Source organism: Aotus nancymaae, unplaced genomic scaffold, assembly GCF_030222135.1.
Source record: "Aotus nancymaae isolate 86718 unplaced genomic scaffold, 86718_ANA_hifiasm-v0.15.2.pri h1tg000033l, whole genome shotgun sequence".
NCBI classification, from domain to species: Eukaryota; Metazoa; Chordata; class Mammalia; order Primates; family Aotidae; genus Aotus; species Aotus nancymaae.
The window spans coordinates 17,962,194-17,982,902 of NW_026988447.1; the positions used below are offsets into that span (position 1 = coordinate 17,962,194).

Here is a 20,709-nt window from a genome sequence, read left to right on the forward strand (position 1 = left end):
TCATTAAGGACTTGCTTTATATATCTGGGTGCTCCTGTATTGGGTGCATATATATTTAGAATACTTAGTTCTTCTTGTTGTATTGATCCTTTTACCATTATGCAATACCCTTCTTTGTCTCTTTTGATCTTTGTTGGTTTAAAGTCCATTTTATCAGAGACTAGGATTGCCGCACCTGTTTTTTTTGCTCTCCATTTGCTTGGTAAATCTTCTTTTATCCCTTTATTTTGAGTTTATGTGTGTCTTTGCATGTGAGATGTGTCTCCTGAATACAGCACACTGATGGTTCTTGGCTTTTTATCCAATTTGCCAGTCTGTGTCTTTTGATTGGGGCATTTAGTCCATTTACATGTAATGTTAATATTGTTATGTGTGAGTTTGATTCTGCCATTTTATTACTGATTGGTTGTTTTGCCCTTTGGTTGGCATAATTTCTTCATTGTGTCATTGGTCTTTACCATTTGGTTCTTTTTTGTGGTGGCTGATAACTGGTTTTTCCTTTCTGTGTTTAGTGCTTCCTTCAAGAGCTCTTGTAGGTTAGTGACAAAATCTCTCAGCAATTGCTTGTCTGTAAAGGATTTTATTTTCCCATCACTTATGAAGCTTAGTTTGGCTGGATGTGAAATTCTGGGTTGAAAATTCTTTTCTTTAAGAATGTTGAATATTGGCCCCCACTCTCTTCTGGCTTGTAGGGTTTCTGCCAAGAGATCCGCTGTGAGTCTGATGGGCTTCCCTTTGTGAGTGACCTGACCTTTCTCTCTGGCTGCCCTTAGCATTTTCTCCTTCATTTCGACCCTGGTGAATCTGACGATTATGTGCCTTGCAGTTGCTCTTCTAGAGGAGTATCATGGTGTTCTCTGTATTTCCTGTATTTCAATATGGCCCTGCCTTGCAAGGTTGGGGAAGTCCTCCTGGATAATATCCTGAAGAGTGTTTTCCAGCTTGGATTCATTCTCCCTGTCATCTTCCGGTACATCGATCAAGCATAGATTAGGTCTTTTCACATAATCCCATTTCTTGAAGACTTTGTTCATTTATTTTCACTCTTTGTTTTCTTTTCTTGCCTTCTCATTTTGTTTCATTGAGTTGATCTTCAAACTCTGATATCCTTTCTTCTGCTTGATCTGTTTGGCTATTGAAACATATATGCTTCATGAAGTTCTTATGCTGTGTTTTTCTGCTCCATCAAGTCGTTTGTGTTCTTCTCTAAGCTGGTTATTCTAGTTAGTATTTCGTCTAACCTTTTTTCAAGGTTTTTAGTTTATTTGCATTGGGTTAGAACATGTTCCTTTAACTCAGAGAAGTTTGGTATTATCCACCTTCTGAAGCCTGCTTCTGTCAATTCGTCAAATTTGTTCTCAGTCCATCTTTGTTTTCTTATTGGTGAGGAATTGTGATCTTGTGGTGGGGGAGAGGTGTTCTGGTTTTTGATGGTTTCATTCTTCTTGAGCTGGTTTTTTCCCATTTCATTGGATTTGTATAGTTTTGATCTCAGGTAGCTTCTTGTGAAGGGGGCCTTTCCTTTGTCTGACTTCAGAGGTGCTGCTGGGCTGCCAGGGGTTCAGTGGAGCTGCTGCATCTTTTATTTACTCAGGAATGTTAGGCAGACTTCTGCAATGGTGGCTGCCCCTCCCCCCGCCAAGCTGAATTGGTCCTGGTTGCTCTCTAGGTGTGAAACTCTGGCATGAGAGTTTTTTTTCAGTCTGCTGGGCTTTGTCGAGGGTAAGGGGACCCATCCTGCCATATGGGCTGCTTCCCTGTTTTCAGTTCCCTTTCCCTCTGTGGGGAGGGTAGATCTGTCCAGTCAGCTTTCTGGCTTTCGCATCAGCCAGTGCTTCCACCTAGATCTATGCTGACAGCCCTGGCATGCCAAAGTTGCTGTTCTGCCCTGTTCAGGCAGCTTGCTGAGGCTTTTCAGCCCAGCAATGATCTCCTGTTCTGTGGGTTGTAGAGGACTTGGGTGGAGCTCTGTATCCAAACTGAAGTCCCAGAAGGGGAGAGGTCCCCCATTCCTCTAGTCAGTTGCATGTACCTCCTGGATGGGGCTGTGCCCCACTTTGCCTCAACTTGCCGTATTTGGTTTATACCCACTGTCCAACCAGACCCACAAAATGAACCTGGTACTTCATTTAGAATTGTGGAGACCACTTGGTTTCTGTGTCTCTCTCGCTGGGAGCTGCTTTCCAGAGCTGCCTCTTATTTGGCCATCTTGGGATCCCTCTACCGATGGAGAATCTCTTAAAACCGTGTTTCTCAAACTTTACGTGCTTATAAATCACTACAGATCTTCTGATTCAATAGATTGGACTGGGGCCTAAGAGTCTACATTTCTAACAAATTCCTAAGTGATAACAATGCCACTGACCCATGGACAACACATACAGTAGAAAGGACCAAAAATATATTTCTCCACTCCTCAAGATACTCTCAGATCTATCTCTGATTGAAACTAAGCCAGCATGTAGATAAACTTAAACAATGACACAATGAAACAATATAGTTGTTCTACTGTTTAAGGAGAAATGACAAGACGAAAAGGCTGTACAGGTTTAGTACAGATATGATTAAAAAAAATAATTTTGATCTGCAGTTGTTTGACTCCACAGATGCAGAACCTATGGATGAGGATGGCCAACTGTTCTAGAATAATATTATTTCCACACCACCTCCATCACAACAACCAACACCTCCAAGCCCTCCTACCCCTGAAAAAGTGCTTTCACCAAATTGTACTTTAGGCTTATAAATACAAGGAAGGTAAATATTTAGTATACTGCTAAATTTTACGAAAGTATATATGTTAGTATATTACATTCAACTTTTCATATCTGCTGGTTCTGTATCGCAGATTCAACCAACAGTGGATTGGAAATATGTTTTTTTTTTTCTTTTTACAAAACAACAAGAAGGTAGAATACATCAATAAAAATATACAAGGAAAAAACAGTACAGTATAACAACTATTTACACCATTTACATCATATTATCTATTATAATTAAGCTAGAGATGATGTAAAGTATAGAGGAGGGAGTATGTAGGTTGTATAAAAAAATACTACGCCACTTTATATAAGGAATTTGAATATTACTGGAATTTGGTATCTGCTGAATATCAATTCAGAACCTTGAATACTAATTTGGGTATTGGAATCAATCCCCCATGCATATGGTGAGATAACTGTATTCATTACATTTATTTCATATTACCCTCTTCATTATCATCTACATGGTACATATTTCTGGTTTGTTTGCATTTATTTTATGGAAACACTCTGAATCAAGTGACCAAAAATTTATATCCTCTTTTAATGTCCACAGCCAAATTTTTGGCCTTCTTATTACACACATCTAATATACCAATTCTAACTCTGTATACTCACCTAAATCTTAATTTCATGTTTTCTATTTTCTTTTCCATAACCCCTGAAGTCTTTATTTATGTAATATTTCATGTTATATAGATTTTTATAAGGTATCATAAATTCTTCATAAAATAATGTAATAAATTTTAAAATAATAAAGTTAATAACAGCTATAATATATGAAGTCCTTACTATAACCTGCTAATACTATGCTAAGCCCTTTTCATATATGATTATCTACTTTTAGTTGGTTATCAGTTTAATGCACCCTTGTTTTAGAATAGAAGAAGCAATAAAAATCTGAAAATTTCAAAACTAACACTATTTGGAGGGCAATTTAACAATGTATGACAAAAGACAAAGCAAAAAGGTAGGAGTAGGAGAGGTGCCAAAAATTCCACTGTAAGAAATTTATTGAAAAATATTAAATCTACAAAAACTTAACTACAAATCTAGTGTACTATATTTTGCCAAAGCACTGTTCGATTGCCAAGTTAAAAACAAGTTATTTCCATAAATGGGATATTGCTGTCATTGATTTCATGGTAAGAAATATATTAATATAGAAAGAATTATTTTTGAAAAAAAGTGGCTATGAACTATTGTTATAATAATTATGGTTGATTTTCTAATTATTTTTGCTCAACTGAGTTTTCTTCAAAATATATGTATTGAAAGCATAATTTTAAAAAATAGTCTTAACACATGATAAAAGGCAAATGTTAAAAGGCATTATGGAGTGTTCATGACTATGTGGTAACAGGTGTAGAAAGAATAAAAGGAGAATACAAAGACCTAAAATAATGTTAGGTTAAAAGTTATCCTATATGTTTGGTTCAAGAATAAAACAAGTCAGATTAGGAATCAGTCACTGAGGGCTCAAGTATCTTGAAATAACCTTTCATCATTTATATGGCATCAATTTTTTGAAAATTTCCTAACAGAACAACTTTATGTGGCCTCTTAATTACTACCAACCAGGTCTCACCATTTGTGACCTATTCTTTCTTACTAGGATCCCCTAGGGTTTGTGTCCCTAAGATAGACCTAGTCCTTCTATCTAGCCAATGCAACATGCCTTGTCTGTGGTCAAAAAAGCAGTCTTCTAATGAGTGTTAGAAAATAGAAAAAAAGAAATCAACAAGAAAACTCCCTGACAAAATGAAAATGGCCACTGATTTCAGAGAAGAGAAATGATGAAAAAAAAAGTCAATTTCAGAACAAAGAAATTAAGGACTGTATGAGTCTTTGTTGTCAATACAGAAAAAAAAGTTACAGCAAAATGTAGATAACATTCTTAATTTAGCATTTCCCCCTTTTTCCTCTTCTTCACAATATCATAGCTGTGTTTTTCACTGTTTTTGAACTATGTGTACATGCACACTTGTGGACATGTGTGTCCTCATCTACTTATCTTTCCTAGTCTCCTCCACCAACTACTACCACCACTAATATTGCTATTACTACTACTGACACAAGTCTACAATTCTAAGACTCTAAAAATCTAAAAATCTCTGAAAACCAACAAATTTTAATAAACTATGTAAGAATGAAACTTAACACCTGATTTTGGGTGGCCAAACCTGATCTAAATCGACCGACACAATGCGTATATAGTGGCCTCTACCTACAACTTAATGAGAATATGCATATGCTACAAGTATTAGCAAGTGTAATTACTGGTTTGATTATGAATCTACTTATCTTCTTACCTTTCTAAAATTTAAAATTTTCAGGATTCTTACATATGTGTAGGCCCAAGAGTTTCAAATAAATGATTATGGATCTACACAAATAATATAAGCTGTAACTATTACCACTGCTGCTGCATGCACTATAAAATTTTGCCTTTGTGTAGCTCTGTATTTGTTATTCCAGATCATTCTAACAGCTCATCCACCTAAAGGTATATAACTAAAGATCCATCCATTGTTTGATTAATACATTATTTGTATAACATTTTATCTGATTATTTAAAAAGTTACTGCAAATTTAAAACAACACAATATTAACACCCACAATATCCAAAGCCTGTGGCCATAACCGTGGCTACCAGCACTTTCTAAGTCTTCTTATTATTACTATTGAAATTTTCATTCATATTCAACATCCATGTCTGGTGCATTTTGTTTGATGAAAACAAGCTAATTAGTGCTAAACCTTCCCTAGTTCATAAATTTATTCCTAAGAACATTAAAAGGAAGTCAAGTGAGACATGTTCAGTAACAGATGTTTGCCTTATTTGGGTGCCTTTTTAGAGTTTGTTCTCTTTCATTACTTTTTAAGAAATTTAGTTAATGTTCCCTTTACTAGAGAACAAGCATACCTAGCTTCCCAGGAGGTGATGGTGGGTGGGAGGAGGGATTCCCCAGGGCAGGCACAGTCTGTTCATTTTCTTAATCTATTATCTGCTCAAATGCTCTCTACATTCAACTTTTCATTCTTCCATCCAGATACTCACTTGTGTGATTTCACAATCCCATATCAGTTTATCTCACCAAAGAATGCATATGTTGACACAACTGTAGAACTAAAACTATTGTTAACAGTATTACTAATGTGTATGGGCCTAGTGCTCCTTAAATATCTTTCCCACATGAGGATATCTCAAAGCAAAAGGTCAATTATGATTGAGAACTGGGTTGAATATTTTGGCTTCTACAGTAAAGAAAGATTGCGAAGTGGCCTCCAAAAGCAAAAAGTCAATGGCTTTTTACAAGAAAAGAAACTGAAAACATATATTAAGAATTTCTCTATAATATTAAATTGATTCAAAAATACACATTTAAAATCATACTACTTATGTATCTAAACCTCCACATTTGAAAATCATTTATGCGGGTGGGACTGTGATGTGATTTAGGAGGTGGCAGGTTGGTATATCTAAGTGATGTGTCTAAATACAATTCAGATCTTGCATTTGCCAAGAGTGCTTTCTTTCAAAACTGTGAGAATAGTTGAATATAATTCTTGATCTATTTACTGCCAAATAAAATTTTGCATGTAGTATATTCTTTCTTTTTCTCAATAAGTATCTTCTAAGCTAGGACAATAGTAGGGGCTTATCTAAAAATAAACATTCAGTAAAATAAAATAAATGATGGTTATAAAAATAAACTTTAGGCCTAGATAATACTGCTGCAAGAAAACATTACTATTAAAATATGGGCTTTTATTCTGGTGCTACACTGGTCTTGGAGGCAGTGAACTTGGGGTGTACATGACCCAGTATGATACCAGCTGTGATCGCCAAGGAATGCAATGCCTATATAACCCCTCCCCCAACTCCAGGCATTGAAGCTCAGAGAGAGACTTCTCCTTGGGGGAAGGCAAGGGAAGAGTACAGAGCACTTTGTGTTACAGCTTGAATACCAGCTAAGCCACAGTGAAATAAAGTACCAGAAAAATTCCTTGAAACCCCTGACTCCAGGCCTTTGTTTCTAGATGGTGTTTCTAAACCCACTCTTAGCCAAAAGGTAATAAATGGCTCTGATAGGACAGACTCAGTCTTGGCAAGATTCACTACCTTCTAACTAAAATGGCATTGAGCCTTGAATAGCAAAAGAGGAAGCAAGGCAGTATTCACTGTGGGCACTGGGTGAAAGTCAGTTCTGTGCCGGCCTGCAAGGCCTCAAGTGGGAACCTGCACAGTGCCACTTGTGATGGCCATGGGAGTACTAGCATCATCCCTCCCCCAGCTCCAGGCAGCCCAGTACAGAGAGACTCCTTCTATTTAGAGGAAACAGAGGGAAGAGAGTGAGAGATTTTGCCTGGTAACCCAACAGTTGCGATGTTCCTGATTTTAAGGTGCACTATAATACTGAAACAGCTGCAGTGACCACAGCCTTAGGTCACAACACTCAGTTCCTTTTAAACTACTGGAAGGCCCTTTCAAGAATTATGAATACAAACAAGCCCAAACCGCAAAGATTGAAATAAATACCTAGTTTGTCAATGCTCAGGCATCAGTGAACATCCACAAGCACCAAGAATATCCAGGAAAACATGACCTCACCAAACTGACAAAATAAGGCACCAATGATCAATCCTGGAGTGATGAAGACATGTGACCTTTTAGACAGAAATTCAAAATAGCTGTCTTAAGGATGCTTAATGAACTTCAAGATAACACATAGAAGAAATTTAGAATTCTATCAGATAAATTTAACAAAGAGATTAAAATACTTTTTTAAATCAAGCAGAAATTCTAGAGCTGAAAAATTCAATTGACAAACTGAAGAATGCATCAGTCTTTCAACTGCAGAATTGCTCAAACAGAACAAATAATTAGTGAACTCAAAGACAAGCTGTTTCAAAGTACATAGAAGAGAAAAAATAAAAAATAGAATAAAGCACACCTACAACATCTAGTAAATAGCCTCAAAGGGGCAAATCTAAGAGTTATTGACCTTAAAGAAGACATGTAGACAGAGATGGATCAGCATAGAATGTTTACTTAAAGAAATAATAACTGAGAACTTTCCAAATCTAGAGAAAGATATTAATATCCAGGTACAAGAAGGTCAAAGAATACCAAGCAGATTCAACCCAAATAAGACTACCTCGAGGCATATAATAATCAGTCTTACAGGTCAAGAATAAAGAAATCATCCTAAAATCAGTAAAAGAAAAGAAAGTAAATAACCTAAAAAACCTCTGACAAGTCTGACAACAGATTTCTGGGGCCAGGAGGGAGTAAGATAGCATTTTCAAAGTGCTAAAAGAAAAACACAACTTCATTAAAAACCTTATCTTCAAATACAGTAACATTGGGGGTTAGGACTTTCACAAATGGATTTAGGGGAAGCACAATTCAGTCCATAACATTTCAATAGGAATTTGAGAGCTAAATCTCAAATATCAAGAAATATCAGACCATTTTTGGCATTATTTTTCTACCCATATTTTCCTTCACTGGATTTTATTTCCCTTTTTCATATGTACTGTATTTATTAAAAGCCATCTTAAATCTCTTTTGTAAGATAGAGAATAAATAAATAAATAAGATTCTCATCTATAATAGAGTTGTAAGGATACATGCTCATTGAAATAACTAGTAGGACCTATATTCCTGGGTGCTAAAAGATTCTGAAGGAGGTTCAACAGTCATACTCCTCTGCGTATACTAACAAATGTATATAAATGTGTAGATTTATAATATATCTTATAATGATTCTTCCTTTGATAATGTAACAGAACATCAATGGGATTAAAAATTTATAGGTGATGACATTGTTTTTCTACTTATGTCAACTCTTCTTTTCTTTATTATAGAAAACCTTTATTAAAAAGGAACAACAACCTATCAAGCGAGAACCGCAATCACAACCCAGGTATATATTTTATATAATGGAAAAGCATAAATTAATGCAGTCATTTTTGATGTTATCAGTGTAATTGCTGACTTTTATATCTAGGTTTAAAGAAGTATAGGTTGTTTTAAGCTCAAGTTTTTAATATCTGTTTTTCTTTTTTTTTTTTGAGGCGGAGTTTCGCTCTTGTTACCCAGGCTGGAGTGCAATGGCGCGATCTCGGCTCACCGCAACCTCCGCCTCCTGGGTTCAGGCAATTCTCCTGCCTCAGCCTCCTGAGTAGCTGGGATTACAGGCACGCGCCACCATGCCCAGCTAATTTTTTTAATATCTGTTTTTCAATGTTGCCTTTTAATTTGACTGAGGAAAGGAGAAGAATATTTTTTTTTGAGTGTCTTAGTAATCAGTGGACCCAGCTGAAGTTTTACTTTGTAGTATCTAGGAGAAAGCAGTGTTAACAACACTGTATATGTTTTAGCTATTTTTTTTGTTTATTAGAAACTACATACCACAATTCACTATGGTTAATCATGCATTTTAATGAGTCTATTAAGAACACTTAGATTGCTTTGCTACTTTATATACCAAATTTGTTGATAAACTGTTTTGAAAAACATTGATTTTCTGAGACAGATTAGAGGGTGAGATTGAATAAAGCAATTGTGGAAAGTTAACAATGAAGTTTCTAAAAAGGGCAGGTTTCATACTTGTGTTTTCTTATTCATGGGGAATACGTTCATTTGTTAATGATAAATGATTATAAACTAAAAAAACACAAATATTTGAAGGCACTGGAGAGTGATGGCATGTAAACAGAAACTGGAGGGAAACTATTTGACTCTTGAAAGGAACTGCACTGGGTAAGATCCCCATTTATCTAGCTTTTCCCACATCATGCAGTGTGAGATAGTGAGACCTTAGGCAGAAAACCTAGGTGTTAATGGTGTGAAATGTCAGAAGACAGACAGAGTTTAGTGCTGCCAAAATGAGTAAAAGTTGATTAAGAAATTTTATAGAAGGAGAAAACCTCACAGAAGAGTCCCAATTCTGTGTACAAACTCTTCTGAAATTATGGGCTGACCCCTGAACTGTGCATGTGTAGAAAAGACTTCAAGAAAGTTCATCTGAAAGTAACAGCTTGCATAGTTTTCAGTTGCTTCAGCTGTTTACATAGAAAGAAAAGGATTTATTGGCCTTAAAGAAGATATGTAGACAGATATAGATCAGGGTAGAAAGTTAAAAAAATGAATAAATAAATGAAGAAAGAAAGAAATAATAAATTTTAAAAAAGATTTTTTTTCTTTCTATGGATGTTGGAATTAGCATATAAGGGCTTTAAAGCAGTTACTATAAATGTTCAAAACTTAAAAAGGTGTTCATTATAACACAGAAGATTCCCAGTACAGAAATAAAAGCTGTAAGAAAGAATCAAATGAAAATTCTACATACAGCAGATTTGAACAAACCATTAATTCATTCGACGTAAATGACAGTTATAAAAGACTATATCCAATAATGTAGAATATACATTATTTTTAAGGGCACATGTAACAGGTATTAAAAAGATAAGAACAGTAGGCAATAAAATAGAAATTAGGGATACAATAAACCAAATTAACAAAGCACATAAATCTTTGGAAAGATTAATAAAATTTATGTGTTCTTAGTGAGACCAGTTTAAAAAAAAGGAGATAAAACACAAATTACCAATATCAAGAATGAAAGATAAATCATTATATATCCTACAGAGATTACAATGATAAAATAATATGTAAATAACTTCATGCCAATTGCATTTAACTAAGAGGAAGTAGTCTAATTTTTTGAAAAAAGATAGCATACCAAAACTGACACAAGAAGTAGAAAATGTGAATGACCGTGTCTACTAAATAAATTGAATTTGTTCTCAAAAACCTTCTCACAGGGAGACTTCTTTTAAAGCAAATAAATTATAACTGTTTCATGTAAATTATTTTGAAAATATTTGATGGCATTTAAAGCAGTTTGTGTTCTTATGTAAGTTATTTTCCCGGAAATATTCTTTACTTGGTTAATTTGATTGGAAAATATTTTTTCCTTATAAATTTTAATAAGTTAAAATTACCCAGCCATTTCAATGATAAAGAATTGGGCAGCCTTCAATATGAGTGCTTATTATAGTTATTTGGCTTGAGCCAGCCATATAATCTGAACTCTAAACATTTTTCTGTACAGTTTACCCTCTGTAAGTTTTTCAGGGATGTCTTAAATATTTTAAAGATTGTTGGCTGATGGAATTTTGGACATCACTTGATTCACTCCTTCTGTTTTCCAATTAGGAAAACTGGGATAAAAAAGATTTAGTGACTTGTTTAAGGTCCTGAAAGTAAAAAACAGAACTGTGACTAGAATCTGTCACTTCACAGCATAGTGATATTCTTAGTCAGTTATGCTCCTTTTATACCATTTGTATCTTAAATTTTAACAGCCTTTCTGATGATTACTTAAGAGAGGTAAATTGAAACTATACTTAATAAAAAAAGAAACTATACTTAATAAATTATTAAACGAGTGGCTCTAGTGATTTATAAAGTATTGCTAGAAGAGAATCATGGAGAGAGAGAAATATAAAAGAGTGAAATTGAATGTAAAAATAAAGCAAAGTAGTGAACAATATAAAACTATGTATATGTATGTGAGATTTTATATGTCTGTATAAAATACACAAATATACTTAATTGAAAATATTTAAGTAAATGAATATTAAGATTCTCTTCTTTATTTGAAATAGTACCATTTCTATCTAAAAATTCCATGAAACTTTGGAATTCACATGTTGGATTTATAGCTTTGCCTAAAGAACTTTTCTTGTTACAGAGGAATTTCCCATATATTTTTCAGCTAGAGGTTTCCTTAGAGCCTGCGTGAGGCAGAGTATATTATAACCTTCCATCAGTCATAAGTCAACTTCAATAAAGTACTGGCCAATTTCTAAAGTACTTTTGCGTTTCAAGGGTAAAAATATGTCACACATATATTACTATTGCCAGGCTACGGTAAATATAAGAGAGTCTGTTTTCCTCGGTCTCTTCTTAGTTATAGAAAAAAAGGTGATGGAATTAATTTACACATACCCACAAGCTTTGCGGGAACCCTTTACAGTTGGCAAATAGGACTGGTTTATGTACCCACTCAGCAGTATTTTTTTAAAGGAGGCAGTCACTTGGCTGTTAAAATGTGGGAGTGGGGAAGTTAAGCAAACTAAAAACGCTGCAGCAGTGCTTGGTCTGGAATTACTGCTAATGTGAACACCCACTCCTATTCTTGGTTGCCTTATATGGATAAATAGTGGTGGGTAATTCAGAGTCCTAGTTATTTCTCTCCTAATCTTCAATGATCACAAACCTAAAAAGCAAATTTCACATTCATTTGTCATTATTGTTGTTGTTCATCTTCCTGTTTTCTTTAACTGTAAACATTTCAATATTCAGAAAGGGAAGAAAAGATTGTGCTATTGTGCTTGGGTATATTTCTTTGTACAAATATATGTACAAGTATATATAACATTTTCCCTTAGCAGCATTATTAAAGAAATAGCTATAATATTAAAATCTCACACATTTAGAATTAATTTACTGGGTTGAAAAGACTGCATAGTGGATATAGATACTTGATTTAATTTGGGGGTTGTTAAATATATTTGTGTATTTTTATGAAAAAGATTATCTTTTTGCCATCATTTTATAATTCTGCTGTATAAATATTCATTTCATATACACCTATGTCCAACATTTATAGTAAATTATTTTCATAGATGAAAACTTATAAAACAAAATTGCTTAATATCTGAATTTTTCTACTTTCTCAGTATTTTAATTTAAATGATACATTTTCAAGTTGTTAGAACTCTTTAAGTTTCTGAAAATTGTTAGAAATTCATAAGATTCAAATATGGTTGAAAAATTCTAAAACAATTTTTAAAGGAGAAGTTTATGAAACATTTCAAAGAAAGCCAACAAACCTTAGTTCGTCAGAATTGCCAAAGGAAAATTTTTCTGAGTTTTTTAAAATAAAATATCTATTTTTTAAATTTAATACCTTTAAATCAGACAGAATTAGATTTAAATAGATGTTGTTCTTAATTTTTAGTTTAAATAAATGTAATGTGTACATGAATGACAGTATACACATTTATTTTTTATTTTTATAAAGGCAAAGATTATTTTGCGATGAAGTGGGATCTCATCTTTTCCTAGCATCATCTTTTTCATCTCCTTCTTTATGCCTAATATATTTTCTATTTTTTATATAATATCTTTAATATGAAGTATGAAAAGCAGTTTATATTATTAAAGGGAATTAATGCATTGAGAGTTCATTCTCAATATCTAAGCAAACACTGTGAACCAGAAGCTGTATAGATTATAATTCATTGTACCATTGTGATGACATTGTTCTTTTATTTTCTGTGAGAAAAAATACTTTATATATAATGTTCCTTGAGGTTCACTTGAATTTGTTTAGTACCTCTAAACATATTACAAAAGTCTACATTTTTCTTAAATGATAGGTTATCTATCACATTTCATGAATAAAACACTTTTGATTTTTTTTTGCAGTGAGCTGTTAATCTTGTGTAGATTAATATGACCTCAGTGATAAATTTTCCTTTTGTTGAACTTCTAAAGCTCATAATTGTTTTTAAAAATGTTTGACTGATTGCCAGGTATAGAATATAACAATTGATGGGTCTTTAATTCATAGAGAAAAATATTCTATTGTTGACTTATAATGTTAAATTTGTGATTATAATAAGTTCAGAGGCTGGTCATCACCCTTTCATCTGTTTTTTTTTTTTTTTTTTTTTTAATTGCATTTTAGGTTTTGGGGTACATGTGAAAAACATGCAAGGTTGTTGCATAGGTACATATGTGGCAGTGTGATTTGCTGCCTTCCTCCCCTTCACCTATATCTGGCATTTCTCCCCATGCTATCCCTCCCCAACTCCCCACCCCCCTCTATCCCCCCCCCTCCCCCCCAACAGACCCCAGTGTATATTGCTCCCCTCCCTGTGTCCATGTGTTCTCATTGTTCAACACCCACCTATGAGTGAGAACATGTGGTGTTTGATTTTCTGTTCTTGTGTCAGTTTGCTGAGAATGATGGTTTCCAGGTTCATCCATGTCCCTACAAAGGACGCGAACTCATCGTTTTTGATGGCTGCATAATATTCCATGGTGTATATGTGCCACATTTTTCCTGTCCAGTCTATCATCGATGGGCATTTGGGTTGGTTCCAGGTCTTTGCTATTGTAAACAGTGCTGCAATGAACATTCGTGTGCATGTGTCCTTATAGTAGAACGATTTATAATCCTTTGGATATATACCCAGTAATGGGATTGCTGGGTCAAATGGAATTTCTATTTCTAGGTCCTTGAGGAATCGCCACACTGTTTTCCACAATGGTTGAACTAATTTACACTCCCACCAACAGTGTAAAAGTGTTCCTATTTCTCCACATCCTCTCCAGCATCTGTTGTCTCCAGATTTTTTAATGATCGCCATTCTAACTGGCGTGAGATGGTATCTCAGTGTAGTTTTGATTTGCATTTCTCTAATGACCAGTGATGATGAGCATTTTTTCCTATGTTTGTTGGCCTCATGTATGTCTTCTTTTGTAAAGTACCTGTTCATATCCTTTGCCCATTTTTGAATGGGCTTGTTTGTTTTTTTCTTGTAAATCTTTTTTAGCTCGTTGTAAATTCTGGATATCAGCCCTTTGTCTGACGGGTAGGCTGCAAAAATTTTTTCCCATTCTGTTGGTTGCCGATTCACTCTATTGACTGTTTCTTTCGCCGTGCAGAAGCTGTGGAGTTTGATCAGGTCCCATTTGTCTATTTTGGCTTTTGTTGCCAATGCTTTTGGTGTTTTGGTCATAAAGTCCTTGCCTACGCCTATGTCCTGAATGGTTTTGCCTAGGTTTTCTTCTAGGGTTTTTATGGTGTTAGGTCTTATGTTTAAGTCTTTAATCCATCTGGAGTCAATTTTAGTGTAAGGTGTCAGGAAGGGGTCAAGTTTCTGCTTTCTGTATATGGCTAGCCAGTTTTCCCAACACCACTTATTGAACAGGGATTCCTTTCCCCATTGCTTGTTTTTGTCAGGTTTGTCAAAGATCGGGTGGTTGTAGATATGTTGTGTCACCTCCGACGCCTCTGTTCTGTTCCATTGATCTATATCTCTGTTTTGGTACCAGTACCATGCTGTTTTGATTACTGTAGCCTTGTAGTATAGTTTGATGTCGGGTAGTGTGATGCCTCCTGCTTTGTTCTTTTTGCTTAGAATTGACTTGGCTATGCGGGCTCTCTTTTGGTTCCATATGAAGTTTAAGGTGGTTTTTTCCAGTTCTGTGAAGAAGGTCATTGGTAGCTTGATGGGGATAGCGTTGAATCTGTAAATTACTTTGGGCAGTATGGCCATTTTCACAATATTGATTCTTCCTAACCATGAACATGGAATGTTTCTCCATCTGTTTGTGTCCTCTCTTATTTCGTTGAGCAGTGGTTTGTAGTTCTCCTTGAACAGGTCCCTTACATTCCTTGTTAGTTGTATTCCTAGGTATTTTATTCTCTTTGTAGCAATTGTGAATGGCAGTTCTTTCTTGATTTGGCTCTCTTTAAGTCTGTTATTAGTGTATAGGAATGCTTGTGATTTTTGCACATTGATTTTGTATCCTGAGACTTTGCTGAAGTTGCTTATCAGTTTCAGGAGATTTTGGGCTGAGACGATGGGGTCTTCTAGATATACAATCATGTCGTCTGCAAATAGAGACAATTTGACTTCCTCCTTTCCTAATTGAATACCCTTTATTTCCTTTTCTTGCCTGATTGCTCTGGCTAGAACTTCCAGTACTATATTGAATAGGAGTGGTGAGAGAGGGCATCCTTGTCTAGTGCCTGATTTCAAAGGGAATGCTTCCAGTTTTTGCCCATTCAGTATGATATTGGCTGTCGGTTTGTCGTAAATAGCTTTTATTATGTTGAGATACGTTCCGTCGATACCTAGTTTATTGAGAGTTTTTAGCATAAAGGGCTGTTGAATTTTGTCGAAGGCCTTCTCTGCATCAATTGAGATAATCATGTGGTTTTTGTCTTTGGTTCTGTTTATGTGGTGAATTACATTTATAGACTTGCGTATATTGAACCAGCCTTGCATCCCCGGGATGAATCCTACTTGATCATGGTGGATAAGCTTTTTGATGTGCTGTTGCAATCGGCTTGCCAGTATTTTATTGAAGATTTTTGCATCTATGTTCATCATGGATATTGGCCTGTAGTTTTCTTTTCTTGTTGAGTCTCTGCCGGGTTTTGGTATTAGGATGATGTTGGTCTCATAAAATGATTTGGGAAGGATTCCCTCTTTTTGGATTATTTGGAATAGTTTCAGTAGGAATGGTACCAGTTCCTCTTTGTATGTCTGGTAGAATTCGGCTGTGAACCCATCTGGACCTGGGCTTTTTTTGGCTGGTAGGCTCTTAATTGCTGCCTCGACTTCAGCCCTTGTTATTGGTCTATTCAGGGTTTCAACTTCTTCCTGGTTTAGGCTTGGGAGGATGCAAGTGTCCAGGAATTTATCCATTTCTTCCAGGTTTTCTAATTTATGTGCATAGAGTTGCTTGTAATAATCTCTGATGATGGTTTGAATTTCTGTGGCATCTGTGGTGATATCGCCTTTATCATTTTTTATTGCATCTATTTGGTTATTCTCTCTTTTCTTTTTTATTAGTCTGGCTAGTGGTCTGTCTATTTTGTTGATCTTTTCAAAAAACCAGCTCCTGGATTTATTGATTTTTTGTAGGGTTTTTCGTGTCTCTATCTCCTTCAATTCTGCTTTGATCTTAGTTATTTCTTGTCTTCTGCTAGGTTTTGAGTTTTTTTGATCTTGCTCCTCTAGCTCTTTCAATTTTGATGATAGGGTGTCAATTTTAGATCTCTCCTTTCTTCTCATGTGGGCACTTATTGCTATATATTTTCCTCTAGAGACTGCTTTAAATGTGTCCCAGAGATTCTGGTATGTGGTGTCATCGTTCTCGTTGGTTTCGAAGAACATCTTTATTTCTGCCTTCATTTCAGTGTTTATCCAGTCTACATTCAGGAGAAAGTTGTTCATTTTCCATGAAGCTGTGCGGTTCTGGGTTGGTTTCTGAATTCTGAGTTCTAACTTGATTGCACTGTGGTCTGAGAAACTGTTTGTTATGGTTTCCGTTCTTTTGCATTTGCTGAGGAGTGATTTACTTCCAATGATGTGGTCAATTTTAGAGTAGGTGTGATGTGGTGCTGAGAAGAATGTATAGTCTGTGGATTTGGGGTGGAGAGTTCTGGCGATGTCTATTAGGTTTGCTTGTTCCAGGTCCGAGTTCAAGTCCTGGATATCCTTGTTAATTTTCTGTCTCGTTGATCTGTCTAATATTGACAATGGGGTGTTGAAGTCTCCCACTATTATTGTGTGGGAGTCTAGGTCTCTTTGTAATTTTTTAAGAACTTTCCTTATATATTTGGGTGCTCCTGTATTAGGTGCATATATATTTAGGATCGTTAGCTTTTCTTTTTGCATTGATCCCTTTACCATTATGTAATGTCCTTCTTTGTCTCTTTTGATCTTTGTTGCTTTAAAGTCTATTTTGTCAGAGATGAGAATTGCAACTCCTGCTTTTTTTGTTCTCCGTTTGCTTGGTAAATCTTCCTCCATCCCTTTATTGTGAGTCTTTGTGTATCCTTGCATGTGAGGTGGGTTTCCTGGATACAGCACACTGATGGGTTTTGGCTTTTTATCCAGTTTGCCAGTCTGTGTCTTTTGATTGGGGCATTTAGTCCATTTACATTTAGGGTTAATATTGTTATGTGTGAATTTGATCCTGTCATTTTGATGCTAGCTGGCTGTTTTGCCCATTGGTTGATGCAGATTCTTCATTGTGTTGATGCTCTTTACCGTTTCATGTGTTTTTGGAGTGGCTGGTTCTGGTTGTTCTTTTCTATGTGTAGTGCCTCCTTTAGGAGCTCTTGTAAAGCTGGCCTGGTGATGGTGAAATCTCTGAGTTCTTGCTTGTTCACAAAGGATTTTATTTTTCCTTCACTTATGAAGCTTAGTTTGGCTGGATATGAAATTCTGGGTTGAAAGTTCTTTTCTTTAAGGATGTTAAATATCGGCCCCCACTCTCTTCTGGCCTGTAGGGTTTCTGCTGAGAGATCTGCAGTGAGTCTGATGGGCTTCCCTTTGTGGGTAACCCGACCTTTCTCTCTGGCTGCCCTTAGTATTTTCTCCTTCATTTCAACCCTGGTGAATCTGATGATTATGTGCCTCGGTGTTGCTCTTCTAGGGGAATATCTTTGTGGTGTTCTCTGTATTTCCTGGACTTGAATATTGGCCTGCCTTGCTAGGTTGGGGAAGTTTTCCTGGATAATATCCTGGAGAGTATTTTCCAGCTTGGATGCATTCTCTTCGTCACATTCAGGTACCCCTATCAAACGTAGATTAGGTCTTTTCACATAGTCCCATATTTCTTGTTGGCTTTGTTCATTCCTTTTTACCCTCTTTTCTCTAATCTTGCCTTCTCGTTTTATTTCATTGAGTTGATCTTCTACCTCTGATATCCTTTCTTCTGCTTGGTCAATTCGGCTGTTGAAACTTGTGCATGCTTCACGAAGTTCTCGTGTTGTGTTTTTCAGCTCCATCAATTCACTCATATTCCTCTCTAAGTTGTCCATTCTCGTTAGCATTTCATCAAGTCTTTTTTCAAGGTTCTTAGTTTCTTTGCATTGGGTTAGAACATGTTCTTTTAGCTCACGAAAGTTTCTTATTATCCACTTTCTGAAAGCTGATTCTGTCATTTCCTCACACTCATTCTCCATCCAGTCTTGTTCCCTTGCTGGTGGGGAGTTGTGCTCCCTTGTAGGAGGAGAAGTGTTCTGATTTTGGGTGTTTTCATCCTTTTTGCGCTGGTTTCTTCCCATCTTTGTGGATTTATCCACCTATCGACTTTGTAGTTGCTGTCTTTCTGATTTTGGTAATTTTAAGTCTGCAGCAGCAGAACTCATAAACCCCCTTTTTCTTCCCTCCCGGTGTTCTGTCCCGGGGATTTAGGGAGTTATGATTTTCCGCTGTCTTGTTGTTGCTTTCCCTGCCCACAAGGTGGCAGCCTAGTCGCACTCAGCCTGTAGAGGCTTCGCTGAGCTGCTGTGGGCTCCGCCCAGCTTCCTTGTGAACTTTCCTGCAGTCTTGTTTATATGGGCGTAGTTAGAACTGTTTCCGCTATGATGGCCCGCCCCTGTAGTGAGGGAGTCTCTGTAGTGGCGGGTTACCTTCGTTGCGGCAAATTGCCCTAGGAACTGCAGGGTGTGTCCCAATGGAGGGCGCCCCTCCCCCACAGAGCTGGACCGACCCGGGTTCAGTTGTGTTTCCTGAGGCGCTTTCTTTGCCCAGGAGTGTCCTGTCTTGTCTCCCTGTTTCAGCTCCCCTTGCTGGCTTACCGGGGACTCGGTTTCACTCACTCTGCAGGAGGAGCCACTTCCCTTGCCTCAGGGCACAGGCCGAGCGGTTGCGCCAGTCAAACCAGCCACGCTGGCGACCCGTGGGGCTCTTTCCCCTGTGAATCTCCTGGTCTGTGGGCAGTAAAAATCCGCTGCCCAGTGAGCCATTGCTGAAGCGGCGGCTCTGAGATTCGTGGCACGTTTTTGCCCGGGGAATTTCCTGGCTTGACTCCCTGTTTCAGCTCCCCTTGCTGGCTTACAGAGGACTCAGTCGCACTCACTCTGCAGAAGGAGCCGCTGCTCCCTGCCTCAGGGTGCAGGCCTAGCGGCGGCCGCGCCACTCAAGCCAGCAGTGCTGGCGACCTGTGGTGCTCTTCCCCCTGTGAATCTCCTGGTCTGTGGGCAGTAAATATCCGTCTGGAAATGCGGCGTCCACTCACCCTCTGCGCTTTCTCTCGGAGCTGCATTCGCGAGTTCCTCCTAATCGGCCATCTTCCCTTTCATCTTTTTATTATTTAACTTGCTTCAATTCTTGATATTAATGTTGACATTTATGTTTACCATCTATGAAATAAAGTATAATATTTTGGAACTTTTGAGTTTTCCTTATTTTTAAAAAGTCTTTAGAATTTCATGTATTATTTTAGTTCATGTAAATATGTAGATGAGGAATAGTTGTATTCTTCCTTCTTCCTATTTATAGCATACTGGAACTAAAAGGGTAATATGTTTTGATACTAATATCTTTCTGAAAGGCAAATTGAATTACCAATTCTAAATATTTTCTTTTTTGATATTGTTGTATGCAGTATATCAGTTGTCATATCTAAGTATAAAATTCACATTTCAGAGTCCAGACATTTATGTAGGTTCTTGAATATTTCCTTTTTATCTTGAAAATTACTGTATTCTCTTTGTTTATCATCTTTTTTTTTCCTGAAAGAGATCAAGTCTTCTTATTTTATCACAAAACAATCTTTACAATTTCCTACCTAAAAACTTTTCTTTGGTCTTTTCTGAAATTTTCTTACCTATGAATGGAAAGTTATCCTGTTTTTCATTAGACATTTTTCGTCAGTGGTTTCTTCTGGGTCAGTGCCTATCCTAAGCATTATTTGAAAGTAAATACATGGTGAATAACATTTATCAGGTGACACCTCCACTTGTGTGTTCTGTCTTTGGAGAATGATGGACTTGGAGAGTTTGAGGAAACTTAAAGTTTTTCTATTGAAAACCCACTTTCCAAAGTACAAATCTCCTCTATAACACTGTACACACATAAACTCTACTTGCAAACTCTAAGGATTCAAAATACCTCCATTCAAGTGGCATCCCATTTAATTCAAAGAACTGCTCTGATTTTCAGGGTTGTCTAATTTAAACTTAATACCTGTCTCTCTTGAACTGGTATCCACTGGTCTTCCAGAAGTCACCCCTCCTTATCAACTTTTTCTTTTCTGATTAAACCCCTCAGCCTATTTCAACTGAATATATATATATTTAAATAATATACATATGATATACATATATCT

At 36.3% G+C, this 20,709-nt stretch overlaps 1 protein-coding gene across 1 annotated transcript in view; it reads left to right on the forward strand.

The window, feature by feature from the left end:
- IQCM (IQ motif containing M) overlaps positions 1–20,709 on the forward strand; it is a 421,233-nt gene that overhangs the window by 155,584 nt on the left and 244,940 nt on the right. Inside the window, 2 exon segments of the mRNA XM_064383724.1 lie at positions 1,952–1,960; positions 8,637–8,695. Coding sequence (XP_064239794.1) covers positions 1,952–1,960; positions 8,637–8,695 — 68 coding nt within the window.